This window comes from Gobio gobio, assembly GCF_949357685.1.
Source record: "Gobio gobio genome assembly, chromosome: 11".
Taxonomy (NCBI): domain Eukaryota; kingdom Metazoa; phylum Chordata; class Actinopteri; order Cypriniformes; family Gobionidae; genus Gobio; species Gobio gobio.
The window spans coordinates 7,967,048-7,984,865 of record NC_137104.1 but is presented as its reverse complement, the minus strand read 5'-3'; the positions used below and the strand labels follow the sequence as shown (position 1 = coordinate 7,984,865).

At 38.6% G+C, this 17,818-nt stretch overlaps 2 protein-coding genes across 4 annotated transcripts in view; both read right to left on the bottom strand.

Moving 5' to 3' along the window:
• Positions 1–17,818, bottom strand: part of trioa (trio Rho guanine nucleotide exchange factor a) — a 194,813-nt gene that overhangs the window by 76,732 nt on the left and 100,263 nt on the right. For all 3 annotated transcript variants that reach the window (XM_079829211.1, XM_079829212.1, XM_079829213.1), the window contains exons 6-7: positions 4,745–5,287; positions 3,251–3,373 (exon numbers count right to left, since the gene is read on the bottom strand). In XM_079829211.1, coding sequence (XP_079685337.1) covers positions 3,251–3,373; positions 4,745–5,287 — 666 coding nt within the window. The remainder of the gene's footprint in view (positions 1–3,250; positions 3,374–4,744; positions 5,288–17,818) is intronic.
• The window catches only part of LOC307133915 (counting factor associated protein D-like), a 536,798-nt gene continuing 535,443 nt past the window's right edge, over positions 16,464–17,818 (bottom strand). Inside the window, exon 8 of the transcript XR_013817500.1 lies at positions 16,464–16,848. The gene's annotated coding sequence lies outside the window, so the exon portion shown is untranslated. The remainder of the gene's footprint in view (positions 16,849–17,818) is intronic.

The following is a 17,818-nucleotide window of genomic DNA, read 5'->3' as shown; positions in this document are numbered from 1 at the left end:
GCCTCTGAAAGCATAAGAGACTTCTTTCAAAAACATAAAAACACCTCCAAACTTATTACTAATTAGGTATAACAAAATCAGCGAGGAACCATTATCCACACCGTCCTTGAAGGCTTACAGCATAAGTACATTAATGCTATCATTAAACTTTTACGTCAACATTTGAAGACTCAATATGCCTACATCCTCTTTCTGCCTCTTTAAACAGGAAGTGATCAATACTTCTCCCTACAGTAATGGGGATTTTTAAAGGACGCCCCTAACAGGGCCCACAGCTGGTGGGCGGCCACCCAAACAGGAAGCACTTAGGTGGATCACGGTCTATGCTTCATCTCTGATTATATGATGAGTCACCATCACTGAATAAAGAATCGGCTCTTACATTGTCAAACGCAAACCATTACGCAACATAAATGGAAGAAAAACATTAGTTTAGTCAGTGAGTGAAAGAAATGGCAGTGTGTGCGTACCGGTTTACGCTGTGGGAACATTACGGGATACAGGATGTAGGTACTGAGTGACAGTAGCTGCGTCTACATGGACCCTAATAACCTGTTTGTAATCAGACTAGTAGCACAGTCGGAATAAAAAAAAGTCACATGTAATGTCAATTGGAAGGAATTGGCCAAGTCCGATTGACATTTAATTCGGATTGTTCTAATCCTTTCGATAGGAAACACTTGATCGGATTGAAAACCAAAACTGGACATTCTGTGCATGTGCAATGATGTAGAAATGGCGTTATGACGTATGACGCAAGGAACGAGTTGTTGTTGAATAATAAATGACCGTTGTGACAATCTACAATTCTCCATGTCATTCTAGCAGGCCTGGCTTTGGACTCTCATACACAGACGAGGGCTGTCAATTTCACGCGTTAATTAGATTAATTATTAACGGTATAAATTAACACGTTCAAATTTTTAACGCATTTAACGCACTTGCCCCGCCCCAGACCTACTTAGGTCATCTTGCATTTCATACAGTTGATTGATAAGAATATGATGCAGAGCAACAACTCTCTCTGTGATGAAGCCTATAGAAGGCAGTTAGAATGTCCCTAAAATGTCCCGGAGCAAAGCGACTGTTTTCAATGAATTCCTATGAAAGTTAAGCTTCCATAGGCATCAATTTAAAAGTGCCAGACTGGACACGCATTGTGAATGCCTGTGCGGCCGTGAATGAATGACTGTGTGGCCCTGAATGAATGCCCGTGCGGCCGTGCTCATTTTACTTTCAGTTTAGAATTAGCACCAATTCGGAGGCGGGTTCAGGGCCCCAGACTAACCTTTATCATTAGGAGCACAGAGGCCCCAAACTGAGAGGCACAACCAGAAAATTTAGGGGCGCACACCATAAATCAACATGCTAACCAAATCTACTAATTTCCACTGTATTACAAATAAATACTGTGAAGCGCTGAGCTTGAATTCGTTTGCAGAATTTTTTTTACTATTGTTCTTCTATAGTGTCATACTGAACTAAAAGGAACACTCTTTTCTTGTTTTATGTGTAATCCAGTCATAATTTGAAGAAAAGGTTTAGTTTTTCATGAGACTTCCTACTTTTTTCCATATATTAAGGAGTGGAAATGTCTAATAAGTCAAATAAGTGCTCCTATGCCACCACCTACTGGTTATAGTGGGTTTTTGTTTTGTTTGTTTTTCTGCCATAAAGTGGCCAACACCTTTAAACGTTTAGTTTTACAAATCATCACACTTAAAATAATATTAAAATTGGATAATATTTAGAGCTTTGAAAAAGTGTAAAACACTTTGTGTGAAACACAAAGTGCTTGAATTTCACTTTCAAAAGGTTGTGAGATGAATAATGTAATAAAAAACATTCAAATAAAAAAAACATTTGACTATTTCTTCCACAATACCATAGGGTGTTACTACATTAAATCCATGGTGAATGCTTATAATTTGTGGACTGAAACCCCTGAATGTTTCAAAATGTTTCTCCTGGTCTCCGCGTCAGCTCTGTTTGCTCTGATATCTGTGGTTTATAACAGATAATTCTGCACCAAACGCTTCCCACTTGTTCTCGCAGTAGCGATGTTATTAATACTGAGGTGAATTAAAATGCTTTCTCACTAGATCTCCCAGCGTTGTTTAGTAACAATGTCGCGTGATCAAGAACGGCCCATGTATGAGCTCACGCTGCGATTTCTGTTATTGCTCCGAGCTGATAAACGGTCCGCGCAAAAATGCGACTATTTAGTCGCAGTCTGGAGCCCTGGGGTTGCTTGAATGGTGGGTTCATTAGCCTATTATTATTAATGAAAAACAAAACAACAAAACGGTACAATGACAAACTCACTTAAATAGGCGCTTTTACATTTCACTTTGAAACCAAATCTTCCGCGATCATCTTGATCACTCTGCGATCAAAGCCGTGATAACTCCTGCTGCGTTTGTGCTGTGACTCTCGTTCGGCTCACACTGTATTGAGCAGACACGTTCAGTTTTTAATTGTAGTGTCTGTTCTCTAACTGAACTAAATGATTTTATTACTATAAAAATCCAAACGACGGTGGGGGTGGTGCCACGGTGGGCAAGTGATGTAACCGGTGTTGTGTCTGAACATTTCACACAAAAATTGTCAACATGCTCGCCGTTGAATAGGTCTTGAGTGAACGTAAACAGTCAAGAAAGACAACACATGTGCATCAGTCTACTGGATCCGTGCATTATGTCTGAAAGTGACAGCAGCCTAATATTCCTGCTGTCTGTTTTTAATGTTAATCATCCAACAAAAGACAAGGAAATCACTCACTGCTATTGACTGAATAGCTTTTTTTATTTTTTATTTAATTTATACAGTGAAGATTATATGCAATGTTGTTTTACATTTTATTCAACTACTGTTAGATACCTGAAAAACTGTTTATTTTATTTGTATCTTTGCTCTATTGTATTTATTTGCGCTGTTTCTTGTAGTTTGATTGTTTGTTCTTATTTTCTTCACATACCAAACCGTACCGAAAACCGTGACCCTAAAACTGTGTTAAAAACCGAGCCATGAGTAATTTCAACCCTTACACCCCTACAAATGCTCAATTCCGGTTTGGAGCTTGTGACATATAAATGCGCTCATCAACCCGATCACTTTATTTAGCGTTCATGTAAACACTATGTTTGGATTCATCAATCAGAGTGATTTCATTCTGATTGAAACCATGTAAACGTAACTAGTGACATCATTTTTACTGGAGATAATGCAACTCTGGTAGAAATCTTCTCACCATGCAGTTCATGGCGAAGTGGTTGTGCTGGGTCTGCAGCTCCATGGCGTGGGGGTGGTTGTTGCCGATCTCAGTGTATCCAGCCAGAAACAGCCCTTTGTTGTGCATGATCCAGTCGAACATCTGCAGGGATCATACACACGTCAGGCACACAATCTGACTAGAAGCAGGTTTATTAGTGTATGTGCGTGTTTGTAATGCAAGATATCCCATTGGGTGCATATCTGCTGAACACGTGCATCGTTGTGTTCATACAGCTGAAATGGTTAAAAATAGAAAATCATAAAAATGACCCATTTCTCAGGAGCAAAGAATAGCTGCTGGTTTCCTAGCAACATGCAAATCTTCCACCCACTATTAGAAACATTGAGTCGAATTAGTGAGAACTTCTGTAAATATATGCACAGATCCAGATAGAATTAAAACATGCTTCAATTTAGGGGGCGAAGGACGATTCAAAAGTATTAAAATGAATAGATTATTATTCATACATCAAAATAATATAACCATAATCTAGATTAAAATGTTACAAATGGCTTTGAATATTGTGTTGGCCAACAGGAGTCCTTCGAGTCAAAGGATATTCCACGATCAACACAAGTTAGCTGTATTGACAACATTTGTGGCATAATATCAATTAAGAAAATAATCTCTAAAATTACATTAAATAAAATGGCATAAAATATAAATAAAATAAATTCTTATATAAAATAAATATATAATATATATTATATAAATAAATCATAATAAAAATACAATATTCTATATATAATAAAATACTAAATATATAAAAATATTATATATATATATATATATATATATATATATATATATATATATATATATATATATATATATATATATATATATATATATATATATATATATATATAAATAAAGTTGTCAACGATGTAATTCCTGTGTTTTTGATTTGCCTCTATATAAAAAGTTTTTCTCTTGTGTCTATGTGTGTATCATGTGAAAGTTACACGAGCTAGAAAACATTAGTAAGTGATTCTAAATATATAATGTAAATTCTTTTTGACTATTTGACTTTATGACTATTTGCCTTGCTCTATTCGTTTCCATTGTAAGTGCCTTACAAAGGAAACCCCACCACCACCTCCAACTACCAAATAATTTCACTAAAAATTACAAATATTTAAGATTTTATAAATTGAATAGCGTGCAATGAAAACACCTGCAATATTATCATTTTGAAATGTCATTGAATCTTTGAAAAATATAATCGTAAGAAAGAATAATAGATCAGAATATAATTCAGTGATGATATTTGATATGCTTTGGATGAACAATATATAATCAGTGGCTGCAGTGAGCTCTTTTGACTCACGAGCTCAGCTTCTTGTATCCTCTCGTGGTAAGCATCATTATGGCATAAATACTGTAAAATATGCAAACAATGAAACCAATAATATAGCATGCAAGGCTGTAATTCTTCATGTCTCTTGGGTGTGCGTGCGCGGATCTCACCTTTTCAGCATCCTGCTCGAAAAGCCTGAGTTGGAAGCACTGGTCCAACTGCAGCTTGCGGACGTGCCAGGCCTGGTGCAGGTTCTGCCGGGTGCTGTGCAGTTTCTCTAGTAGGGATGAAATGCGGGGCACCAGGCCCTGGGTGTCAGCGTTGGGCTGTCCTTGCCCTTCCCTCTGCCCGGGCGGCACAGGCACAGTTCGGTTAGCGTAGCTCTCGCTGCTTTGAATCCTCTGCAGCAGCCTCTGGCCCTCGCTGTCCACCTCCTCCATGGGAGCCTTCATCACCCTCTTCTTCAGGGCTGCGTGCTCCTCTATCATGCGCCGGGCTCCCTCCAGGTCCTGCGGGAAGTCTTTGCGTGTGACCGTCTCTTGCATCTCCTCCAGACGGGCGAGCAGGTGCCGAGCGTTGCCTGTGAAGTCTTCGAAGGCCACGCGGATCTCGATCCACTCCTCATGATTGTAGTCCAGGCTGCCCTCAAAGTCGGGCGTTAACTGGGACGGGTCCACCACCTTAGATAAGCCCTCCAGGGAAACCATTGTGGTCTGAAGTGGGCATGATGGAGGAATGAAAAGAACAGAAAATGGACATTAAGGAGAGAAAGGATTGGGGTGGAACAGGAAAATAAATCAATATGCAAAACACCACGATGCACAATATGACGTCCTAATGCCCTAAATCCTACGTGAATTGATGCAGCCGTTCCAGGCTCCGTTAATGATCAGCAAGGTGGAACAGCTATTTTTAACCGGGGGCATAAATCTAATTTCATACAGCCACTCGGGGACCGCCTGAGGTCCAAACTACCTAGAGACAGACAGACAGACTCCCAGCATGAAGCCCGAGGGCGTCAGAAAGGGCGATATCACCACCACCAGCACTGCAGTAATACAAACCAGCAGCTCTGACCAACTGAAGAGCCTCGGGTAATATGTAAATTTGAATACAAATGTATATGCACGCCATTTATACAAAATGTATATTTGCAAAATATTTAAAATAATAAACTTTGGCTCTCACTACGCTCCAAGCATGCGTCAAATGTCCAGTGACAAATCTGCGTGGAAACTGCGGCAAAACTCAACCACATCCAATCAGAACATATTTGATGTTTAATATAAATGTTTGTTTGTTGTTTCTCAGTGGGTGGGGCAACCCAGCAAAAAGGTAATATTTACAAATTACAAATTGTAAAATTTGTAATAATATAAAAAAAAAATCATTGGTATTGTTCCTCTGTGCCGTTAAACCAATCTATAAAATGTCCTTGTTGGTTAAATTCTTCAAGGGTTAGTTCACCCAAAAATGAAAATTCTGTCATTAATTACTCACCCTCATGTCGTTCGACACCCGTAAGACCTCCGTTCATATTCGGAACACAAATGAAGATATTTTAGTTGAAAGCTGATGGCTGATAAAGGCTTCAGATAGGCCTCCATTGGCATTCAGTACATTTACACTCCCAAGACCCATAAAAGGCACTTAAAATGTCGTTACAAAGTCCATCTCACCACAGTGGCTCTACAATAATTTTACGATGCTACGACAATAGTTTTTGTGCGCAAAAAATAAATAAAAATAACACCTTTATCCAACTTGTTATTGTCTTCCGTGTGTGCCTCCACGACGCATGCGAGAATATGACGTAGCGCCAGCGTTCGGGAATCCATGAAATGCACACTTTAGCCCGATTTTGAGAACTACGCCGAGACCTAAAGTGAGGCCCACTGTCGGGCCAAATGCGGGTGTGCCAGGGCCAGTCCATTGTCGCTTCCGGGGCTTGATCGGGCCTTGTCAGGGGTTTCTTCGGGGCCAGGGGCCAAGGTTTTTTTGGACACCAAATACCTTGGTCCAAGGCGGGCCAACTCAGGCTTGAGGAGTGGTTACGAACAAAGGCGGAGTTGATCTGAGTCTGGAGACGGCAGCGCCGCGGATGATTTCATACACCAGTTAACATCAGCATTAAAGGGTCATGAAACTCTAAACCAAATTTTCTGAGATTTTAACAGCGTTATGAGTTGTTGAGCATCATAGAAGTTAATGTTACCATCCATTCGTTTTGATTGTTGGAGAAAATTAGTACATTTTAGCGCTATATTCAACTTCCGGGTTTAAATTCATCTTTGTATCAATAGCCCCGTTTCCACCGAAATTACCCAGAAGTACCACCCCAAAGTTCCTAGTTCCTCGGGAAAGTTCCTGTGGTGGAAACGCGGCTAATGTCACAGAATGTGACGTTTTCTCGTACTATAGTATGGCGATGACTCATTGGTGTCACATAATTATTCATGAGTCTGCATGTCCTTATCCTATAAGAAGAGGCCTCGCTTAATTATTCATGAGACTGCGTGTCCTTATTAGTGTTGTCATGATACTGGAATTTCTAACTTCGATACGATACCTAAAAAAGTATCGATATTCGATACCATTTTCGATACCACGGGGGGAAAAAACGCTTCATATACTGTCAAATAGATATTTTTAATAGTTTCTTTTTTTGTCTGTCTATTGAAAAAATCACTAATAATAATCAAACAAATAATCATTTTTTAAAATTAAATACAGATTAATCCATTAAAGTTACACAAGTTAATCAGTCCAGAGCAGTAAGTGATCGTTTGTCTTTTTGTAGTTGGAATAATAAATAACTGCTGTCCCTTTAAGACCTGACGCACGCATGGATCCCAAACACTGTTCCTGGTTACGACTGTTTACGTTAATACTCACTAAGATGGACATTGAAACATTTTTCGAGTGTATTTGACCATTAATAAGCTGGGAAAAGGAGCTCATTTTTGCACTTGTATGTCAGATGCGGCTTTATTACGGTATGTGTGTGCGCTTCAGATGCGAACGTGAAATCTGCTGAAATTAGTAGAATTAACGTTATGTGCAACCTCGCGCGAAATTCAGACCAGTCACACCAACACTAACACGCTGTCATGAGGAAAAATCCAGCAGAACACACGTTCGCCGTGTTCAGAGGGTTAACCGGACTGAATGAGAGGCGGGTGCGTGTCAACTCGCTGTCGGTTACAGAGGAGAGCGCAGCTGGTATCGATACTGTAGAAAAGGAGTATCGTAACGTTTCAGATATTTTCAGTAACGATACATATCGAAATTTTTGACAACACTAGTCCTTATCCTATAAGAGGCCTCGCTTAATTATTCATGAGACTGCGTGTCCAGCAGCACGCGTTGATTGACAGGCGCTTCAAAGAGTGAGATTGCATTAATGGATCAAAAACAAGTGTTTCTGCATCATATAAGTTCTCTTCAATAAATCCTGAGTCTTCAAAACAAACGCGATTCATCCACACTGTGAGTGTAACCGCTCTTTACGGCCCATTTACCGATCAAACGGCTCATAAAACTGTGTTGTCAGTCAGTCTCCCCTCATCCGCTCCACTCCACAGCTTAACCACGCCCACTTTTATAGCATTTTTCAAAACTGTGCTGAGAACTGACGGCTGCTGAAACAGGGGGTTTTCATGACCCTTTAAAGACTTTTAAAATCATTTTAGCTCAAAACTCACTTTCAGACAGCAGTGAGTGTTTGAAATAGCTTCTGTTTGTGATCCGATGTGGATTCTGACCACTGTATAAGGCAGACATATTTATATGGGATGCAAAAGACTATGCGCGCCAACCGTTACAGTAAACATGATAAATACGACTGCATGAAGAAATCAGACAAATCATACAGGCTATCACAATCTGTTGGTACGTCTCGTCTCCATATTTAGCTCCGCATGTGTCATAAAATAAAGCAACTCTGTTTTTTGGGAGCTTCCCGTTTTCTCTGACTACTGTATTGGGACTGTCACTGGTTGTGTTTTTGGTGGAATTTTTTTTGAAATTATGATTCTTTCTAAATGTGATGTAAACACATCTGTGACTACGCAGAAACAGACACAACTGAAAAAGATGTCCTTTTTTGTAGAATAGCTGTAAATATCACTTCTTTTCTGTAACTAATGTGCAATATTGACACAAATTAATTCATTATGATAAATGTATCCCTTCTTATTGTAAAACTGTGGTAAAACATTGATGCTTGGGTTTTAAATCTTTACGCAAATGTCAAAAATGCCTAAAAACATCCGCTTTTATCATGTTGGTTTTGCGATCTCGCTACTTCCAGAGATTTCTTTCTGATTCGTTTTCTGATAACACTTCTATTGTTGGTGAAATGATGGGTTTGTGTGACGTTGTTCCAGAGAGGCGTGATATGTGTGGGTTTTAGTGAAGCGCTGCGGAGCTTCTAGCCCAGGGGTGTCCAAAGTCGGTCCTGGAGGGCCACTGTCCTACAGAGTTTAGCTCCAATTTTACCTCAACACACCTGCCTGGATTATTCTATGGCTGCATTCCATTCGACAGGGTCCCTACGCACTGTTCACTGCTCCCTACTCCCTGAGCACGGTATATCAGTTGAAGTGGACTTCGCTGACAATAATCGCTCATTTGGAACGCCCTACAACGTCATCAAAGAAAGGCAAAGACGGGGTCGCGCAGATTATGATATAACAAATTAATATTGTAATTTACTTTACTTTCAAATTTAAAACCATATAGTACGTAGGCCTATATACATTTACAAAAGACACAGTATGTATCTAAAACATATAATCAAAACAATAGTTTTATTAGTTTACATAGAAGTTGTATTGACTATGAACACATTTGAAGCTGCACCTGTCATTCAATATGAAAATACATTTTGATTTGGTTAACTAGGCCTAATGTAGACTATTCTTAATCAATGGTCTTTGTAGTGGTCTCATCTCGTGCACTTTCTTTTCCAAGCGCAGCTACATAGTAAACATTCCTGAGGTAAATAAAGTAAAATATAAAAAAAAACAACTGCCCTCAGCTGCTTCTCAACACTTTTAATTTGTTTACATATTCATATAATATACGAATTGCCATAACCATTCATACATACTCTAGTTTGTATAATAACTTTGAATATTCAAATGCTATCAACTCCTCCATAGCAGAGCTGTTTAAAACTCTTTCAACGGCTCTGCTCCGTTCAGACAGGTGATGCTACGCCGACGCGCAATGACAGTAGGGTGTTTTTCACTCTCCACTTCCTGTGAAGTGATGTATCGATGTTCCCTTCTCCCCTACGCCGTTCGCAGTACCCTTCGGACTGAACATGTTCGCTCCCTTTGGATTGGAATCTCACTTGAGATGGCGGAATACCCTCTGAAGTCCACTTCGCAGTCCACTTACGGTCGAATGGAACACACCCTATGCCTAGTAAGACCTTGATTAGCTGGTTCAGGTGTGTTTAACTGGGGTTGGAGCTAAACTCTGCAGGACAGTGGCCCTCCAGGAACCGGATTGGACACCCCTGTTCTAGCCCGACGGTGGAAACACAGCGTGGTTTTGGGCTCAGTGCTACAGGCTATTAGCCCGGCCCATTGAAAGTCCTGGCTCGCACTGGCCCGACAGTGGTAAAGCGGCTACTGATAACTGAATAATATTTTATACATTATACATTTTACAACCTTATTTGTTTACATGCATGCTTTGTACTCTTTTTAAATATTTACACTGAGTTAAAAAAAAAAGGTGCCGTCTCTTTAAGAATATTGTGAGTCTCACGGCTGAGTGCACACAAATGAGGGTTTCTTTTAATTTGTGTGAATATTAAATGTTTTTACTTTGTTTTTGATTCACAACTGAGAACTGATTATAAAAAACTAAATGTATATTTAAAAAATTAATTTTCAATGAAAACAGAGGCGTGGATTTTATCATTAGTTGCAAATGAACCAAACCGAACCAAAACATTTACACGTGAGCTTCAACTAAAAGCCCTGATGCGGAAAAAACTGGGATTAACATGGAAAAGGCATTTCAAACCTGGTTGGGGAAATTTGCGCAGAAATAGGCTTGCGATAGAGATTTTATGTGTTATTAAAGTACTATTTTATACTATTATGGTATTTATTAATTAGCTAATTTTATTTTAGTTTTATTATGTCATTTTTAATGTTGGTCATTGTATTAATTAAAAAAAATATTTCTATTTATCTTTCAAATTTAGTCACTTTAGCATTTCAACTTATTTTATTTCAGCTTTTTGCCAATTAACGAAAACCATTTTTATTAGTTTTATTAGTTAATAACAACACTGATGTGAGTGCAACTGAGCATCCGTGCACTAAGTAACGCAATTAAGACTGACTCAACTCTTCCATTCATTCATTTCTGATCATATTAGTCTGTTCTACCTAAGAGGACAAAACATATTCTGTTATTCTTTCTACAGATGAATAGATGGGAAGAAGAAATCAAATGTGCGCGAGTGGGCTTCATCAAAGCCGTGAAAGAGAAGAGAGCGGAGGTGTGTGTCTCTTTTGTGGATTCAAGGTAAATGCAGTCTAAACCTATTCATCAATCCACGTCCTGCAGGCATCGACAGCCTTTCACAGACGAGCACGCTGCCCATTAGTCCATTAACCACAATGAGAATAATGCAAGATATGGAGTGCATTTGCTTTTTTGCCTTCTGCTCATATTTTGTTGTTCATTAATTGTGAGAAATGTGGCCTGTCATGAGCAGTGGGCGAGATGAGAGCTTGCAGCCGTTCCCATGACAAATTCCTTGACCCTGCCCACCAGAAACATTTCATCATGTGTTGTGCTCAACACTTGTTTGGACTTACATGGACCACCAGATGGCAGGGAGTGCTTCTGATCCTCCCACTGAAATTCATGCACAATTTCTGGTGTTGTGAGGTAAAAAAAAAAAGAAAAGAAAAAAGGTCAAGATAAGCCAAAAAGGGGCGATTGGTGGATTTATATGCGAGTGACCTGTGATTGGCCAAAGGATGTAAACGGCAGAAGCTCACCTCCATTTAGCTTTTCTAAACCAATGTTATTTTTGTATTATTTATATGCTATTATAGTATTTATAAATATTTTAAATGAGCTTTTCTTTTCACATTTTCACTTTAATTTAAGTTTACGTAATTGTCATTTAAAATTTGTATTTATTTATATATATTTATATTTAACTTTCATTTATTTTTATTTCAGTTTTAGTCATTTTAGTAAGTAAATTTATTAGTAATTCAGATTATTTTATTTCAGGTGCCAAGGCTAAATTTGAGGGCTGTAATGCACATTTTTTTACATTTAGTCAATTAATCGATTATTTTTACGATTAGTTGGATAATACATCGGTTGATTGTTTTTTTTTGATTGGTCGGTTAATCTATGTGTTATTTTTCCGATTGGTCGGTTAGTCTATCTGTAATTATTCCGATTGGTCAGTTAATCGATCTGTTATTTTTCCGATTGGTCGGTTAATCGATTGGTCGGTTAATCTATCTGTTATTTTTCCGATTGGTCGGTTAATCTATCTGTTATTTTTCCGATTGGTCGGTTAATCTATCTGTTATTTTTCCGATTGGTCGTTAATCTATCTGTTGTTTTTCCGATTGGTCGGTCGGCTAATCTATCTGTTATTTTTCCGATTGGTCGGTTAATCTATCTGTTATTTTTCCGATTGGTCAATTAATCTATCTGTTATTTTTCCGATTGGTCGGTTAATCTATCTGTTATTTTTCCGATTGGTTGGTTAATCTATCTGTTATTTTTCCGATTGGTCGGTTAATCTATCTGTTATTTTTCCGATTGGTCGGTTAATCTATCTGTTATTTTTCCGATTGGTTGGTTGGTTAGTCTATCTGTTATTTTTCCGATTGGTCGGTTAATCTATCTGTTATTTTTCCGATTGGTCGGTTAATCTATCTGTTATTTTTCAGATTGGTCAGTTAATCTATCTGTTATTTTTCCGATTGGTCAGTTAATCTATCTGTTATTTTTTCGATCGGTCTGTTAATCTACCGGTTATTTTTATGATAGGTCAGTTAAACTATCGTTTAGTTTTACGATTTGTCGGTTAATCTATTGATTAATTTTACTTTTTGTCAGTTAGTCTATTGTTCACTTTTACGATTAGTTGGTTAATTTAACAGTTATATTTACAGGTAGTCAATTAATCTATATATTATTTGTATGATTATTCAGTTAATCGATCAATTGCTTTTACTTTTTGTTGGTTAATCTATTGTTTACATTTTTACGATAAGTCAGTTAATGCATTACATTTTTTATCTTCGATTAGTCAATTAATCTATTGATTATTTTTTACGCTTAGTCAGTTAGTCTATTGGTTACTTTTGCGTTTAGTCCGATAATCTATTTATTATGTTCAGATCAGTCAATTAATCCTTTAGGTAACCTACCAATAAAAAAAAAATAATCGTAATTTCTGCCATTAATCTTTTAACGTTTTATGCAAAAATTCTCTCATAAAATACTTACATTACAAATAAAAAATCCCAAAATAAAAAAAAAAATGACGTGCCAAGATTTAAAAAACATCTATCAGTAATACAAATGTGATTTGACAGCATTTGGCAGCTTACAGGTATGAGGTCTTTAGGTGAGGAAATAGTGTGTTCATTCGGCAGATTAAAGTATCTGTTAAATACATATCTGTATGCGTGCTATTACATAAACAAGTCCAATCGAGGAGTGAGTTCATCGATGATTTTAAATTACCAACAAGGAGTTTAAAAGCTTTGTAACCGAGTGCAGAGTGTATGTTTGAGCCGCGCACCACAGCAGCTTCGGTGGATCATCGGATGAATGCAAATCATTTCTCTGTCTCTTCAGAGTAAACTAAACCCATCATGATTACACAGTACAGTGTGGCTTTCACGTTATATGACGTGGCAGACAAATAGTCTTCCAGTGCGGTTCTGTTCATTCAGCGCAGGTTTGTCGAGAATGCGGTTGAGAGTCCTGATGTACAGGTCAGTTATATTACGCTTTTGTCACGCTTGTAAAAAACAAAACGCTTTATGAATGCAACCGTAATAAGTGCCGTTGCCATACTAACTTAGTCATTAGCATCTGCTCTAGAGTCTTGTTTTGTGTGAAACATTATGGGATTAGGGATGAATGTAAACAATGCAATGCGTTGCCGCATTCCACGCAAATCGCCGTATTCTCATAAACTAATCTATTGACACGTCATTCAGGCCCTACATTTCCAATTTTCTAATTGAATGTTTTATTTAAATTTTAATCAACCAAGATGACTATTTAATAGCTTCAATTAACTACAACGACACCATTGTAAACTTTATTACTGAAGAAGTTTGAGATTAAATTTTGAAAAAGGAGTTCACACTGACAGCGAAAAAGATTCATTTTTAAAGAGAGCAAATTTAATTGACAACAAATCGCTGGTGAACCGCTTAGCCAAAAACCCAAAAAAGTTTAACTTTATGCAAATGAGCAGCAAAGTGATGCGCCGACTACCAAGAGGAGAAAAGGGTAGCGGAGCTTATTCATTACATGATGCAGTTTACATATAAATGCCTTCCCCGGCAGAATGATCAGTATTCTGCAGAAAGAAATGAATTTTACCAGCATAGATCCCAATTGTGATCATATTTTCAAAAGCTACGGCCAGCTGTGCAGCATATTAATATCAATAGGCTATTCAGCAATAGGAACAGCTTTTGTCAACAAATAGTAAATGATAAAAACCACTGTCGACACCGAGAGTCAGTTCCTGTGCTGGAGTCGACCCCGACTCTGAGGCTATTCAGAGTCGAGGCAACCGTCTACAATGCGATTAAATCTTCCCTCTGGGCGACTAAACAATACCTATCATTAGCCATTGGCTCATAAATTCTCAGATTTTACTTGCCAGTGTGTGTGTTAGAGGCTAAGAATAAGTTTAGCATAGATATATTTTCACTCACTGAACACTCAGAGAAACTGTTTCGCTCTCCGTCGAGTGATCTGTCTACTTCAACGGATGCGCAGCGTGCCTGTATTTGACGTACAGTAAACTCTAGTGTGAAGACCATAGACTGTAAAAAATTAAAGGAACACTCCACTTTTTTTTGAAAATAGGCTCATTTTCCAACTCCCCTAGAGTTAAACAGTTGAGTTTTACCGTTTTTGAATCCATTCAGCCGATCTCCGGGTCTGGCGGTAGCACTATTAGCATAGCTTAGCATAGATCATTGAATCTGATTAGACCGTTAGCATCTCGCTCAAAAATGACCAAAGAGTTTCCATATTTTCCTTTTTAAAACTCGACTCTTCTGTAGTTACATCGTGTACTAAGACCGACGGAAAATGAAAAGTTGTGATTTTCTAGGCCGATATGGCTAGGAACTATACTGTCATTCCTGCGTAATGATCGAGGAACTTTGCTGCCGTACCATGAGTGCAGCGGCGCAATGATATTACACAGCGCAAGAAAATAGTCTAACTTCTGTCAACATAACCAATGTGACAGCCTGCTTACACAGAGAGAGTGCAGGGGACTATTTTCAGGAAAAATATCGAAACTCTTTGGCCATTTTTTTTTTGCGAGATGCTAACGGTCTAATCAGATTCAATGATCTATGCTAAGCTATGCTAAAAGTTCTACCGCCAGACCCGGAGATCGGCTGAATGGAACTGTTTAACTCTAGGAGAGTTAGAAAAAACTATTTTCAAAAAAAGTGGAGTGTTCCTTTAAATGATCACTACGTCAATTCTGCTACGTTTTCTCGTGTGAAATATTGAAGAGAAATTGAGGGTAACAGTGGTGGATGGAATGAAAAATCACACAGAAATATAGCTGTAACCAAATAATTACCTTGAACAATTGAAGCCACTAGCATTTTATACACAGTACAAAATGCATTATGTAAACAAACTTTTATTTTGGATGCGGTTAATCGCAATTAATCGGTTTGACAGCACTAATATAAATAAAATAGTCTATCAGTCTGGCGAGTAAACAAAACAACGTACTAGCCAATTGCGATTCTATTGCGGAGGTGTGTGTGGAGGGTTACGAGGAATTGACTCTTTTGGAGTCGACTCCCCATCACTAGTTCTCATAGGACGGACAAATGGATTTGCAACGGTCGTTTTGTCGCGTCCAGTGTAGACAGTGTCAGTGTGAAAAGGCCTTTTTGAATTCATTTTATGTAAAAATTAGTGCTGTCAGTTAAACGCGTTATTAACGACGTTAACGCAAACCTATTTTAACGGCGTCAATTTTTTTATCGCGAGATTAACGTTCTTTTTGGTCTAACAAACTTTGTAGTTTTTTCACATGCTGTTGCAGCAACTAGTAACGTTAGAAAAACTACAACACCACTCCGGATGTAGCTAGACCGGAAACAAAACATCAGGCACGCTGCGGCTGCCCACACTTGTTTGGGCCATTAAAAGAGTAGACGTGGATGGCAAGCGTGAGACGCCGAAATGAGAAACGTATTATGCCATGGTTTAACTCAGGGGTCTTCAACTAAAAGTGCTTGTCTTGAGTGCTGCTTTCTGCTCTGATGGTGCATTCAAACCGGACGCGAATGAAGCGTTTTGCGCGAGTGATTTAAGTCAATGCAAAGACGCAAATAGACATTCTGCGGCGCGAATTAAGCGCCGTGCATGTCGCGTCATTCGCGTCCGGTGTGAACGCACCTGCATGCTTGACCGCGCGTCTGGGTCTGAACGTAGTAACAGTGAGCATTGCAACGTTAACTGTTTCATTAGCCTACGTCAAAAAGCTTTGCGGTCCGGATTTGGACCGGAGTCCGCTAGTTGGCGACCCCTGGTTTAACTGCACTATAGGCGGAGTCCTAGTTTACCTTGCATGTGCACTTTGTAATTTTATTTTGTTTTGATCCCTTAGAAAGGGCTGTTGAAGGGGCTGTTTGTGCAACAAAGTATTTTTTTTCACCCTTTTATTGATGGACAGTGTTACATTGTGTGAGCGATTATTTGCTCCAAGTGTGAATGACTGCTTCAAGTGAGAATGTTGGTGTGAAATCGAACACTACAGTATGCCAATGTTGTTTTCAATAAAACAAACATTTGAACAAAGCAAGCCGATCCACTTTTCTATGTTGATAAGAGCATTAAAATAAGAAAAAATAATGGGACAAAAAGAAATCAAGGGACATTTAGAATAAATAAAAATGTGTGATTAATTGTGATTAATTGTGAGTTAACTATGGCATTAATGCGATTAATCGCGATTAAAAAATTTAATCGTTTGACAGCACTAGTAAAAATTATTCTAATTACTTGTACTGGAAAGCCCTGCATCCCCCATTAGACCATTGTGGCATCATGTAAAAACAACCCAAATGCTAGTGGCTTCAATTGTTCAAGATAATTATTTGGCTACAGCTATATTTCTGTGACATACCATTCCATCCACCACTGTTTCCCTCAATTTCTCTTCAATATTTCACACGAGAAAACAGAGCAGAATTGACGTAGTGATCATTCACATCACAGCCGCACATTGATCTTTTTGGTGTTATGAAGGTTGCCATAGAAACAAACCTTTTCTCTGAGTCCAAGGGACGTGACGTGAAGCTCAGAGTAGAATCTCTTTTATTATTACCATAATTCCGACATGACATTTAACTGCCAGTGATGATGTCACCGCAACACACTAGTCTAGAGTACAATTGGTCTTCATCAAACAATGGCATGATCATGTTTTATTCATGGAGGTTTGAGATGCTAATTATCATTTGATCTGAAACATTATTCTCTTGCACTGGAAATTTCTGCAGCTGTGACACGAGCCGTCATTTCGTTCCACATGTGCTGTCAAACCGAACGCACACACACAAACACGCGCACGAAAGCTTCTCCTCCAATAAAAACAAACAGCACTGCGCTCAAATAAAAACAAGCCTGAAATAAACCCCACTCTGACGGCTCTGTGAACGAAAAAGTTGCACCAGCATCACGCAATCGAGACTCGATACATAATAAATGCAGAAAAATATGCCAAAAAAGCATTTCTGCTGCAGCCACATTTACATTCACCCAGTCATATCCCCCACCCCCCCCCCCAACACACACACACACACACACACACACACACACACACACACAAAGAGAGAGACAGAACATCAACACCCACACACTCCCACACGGCCAGATCCACCTTCACACGCTCACACCAACACAGATCGGATGTCACAGACAAACCCGCAGATTATTAATTAATAAGC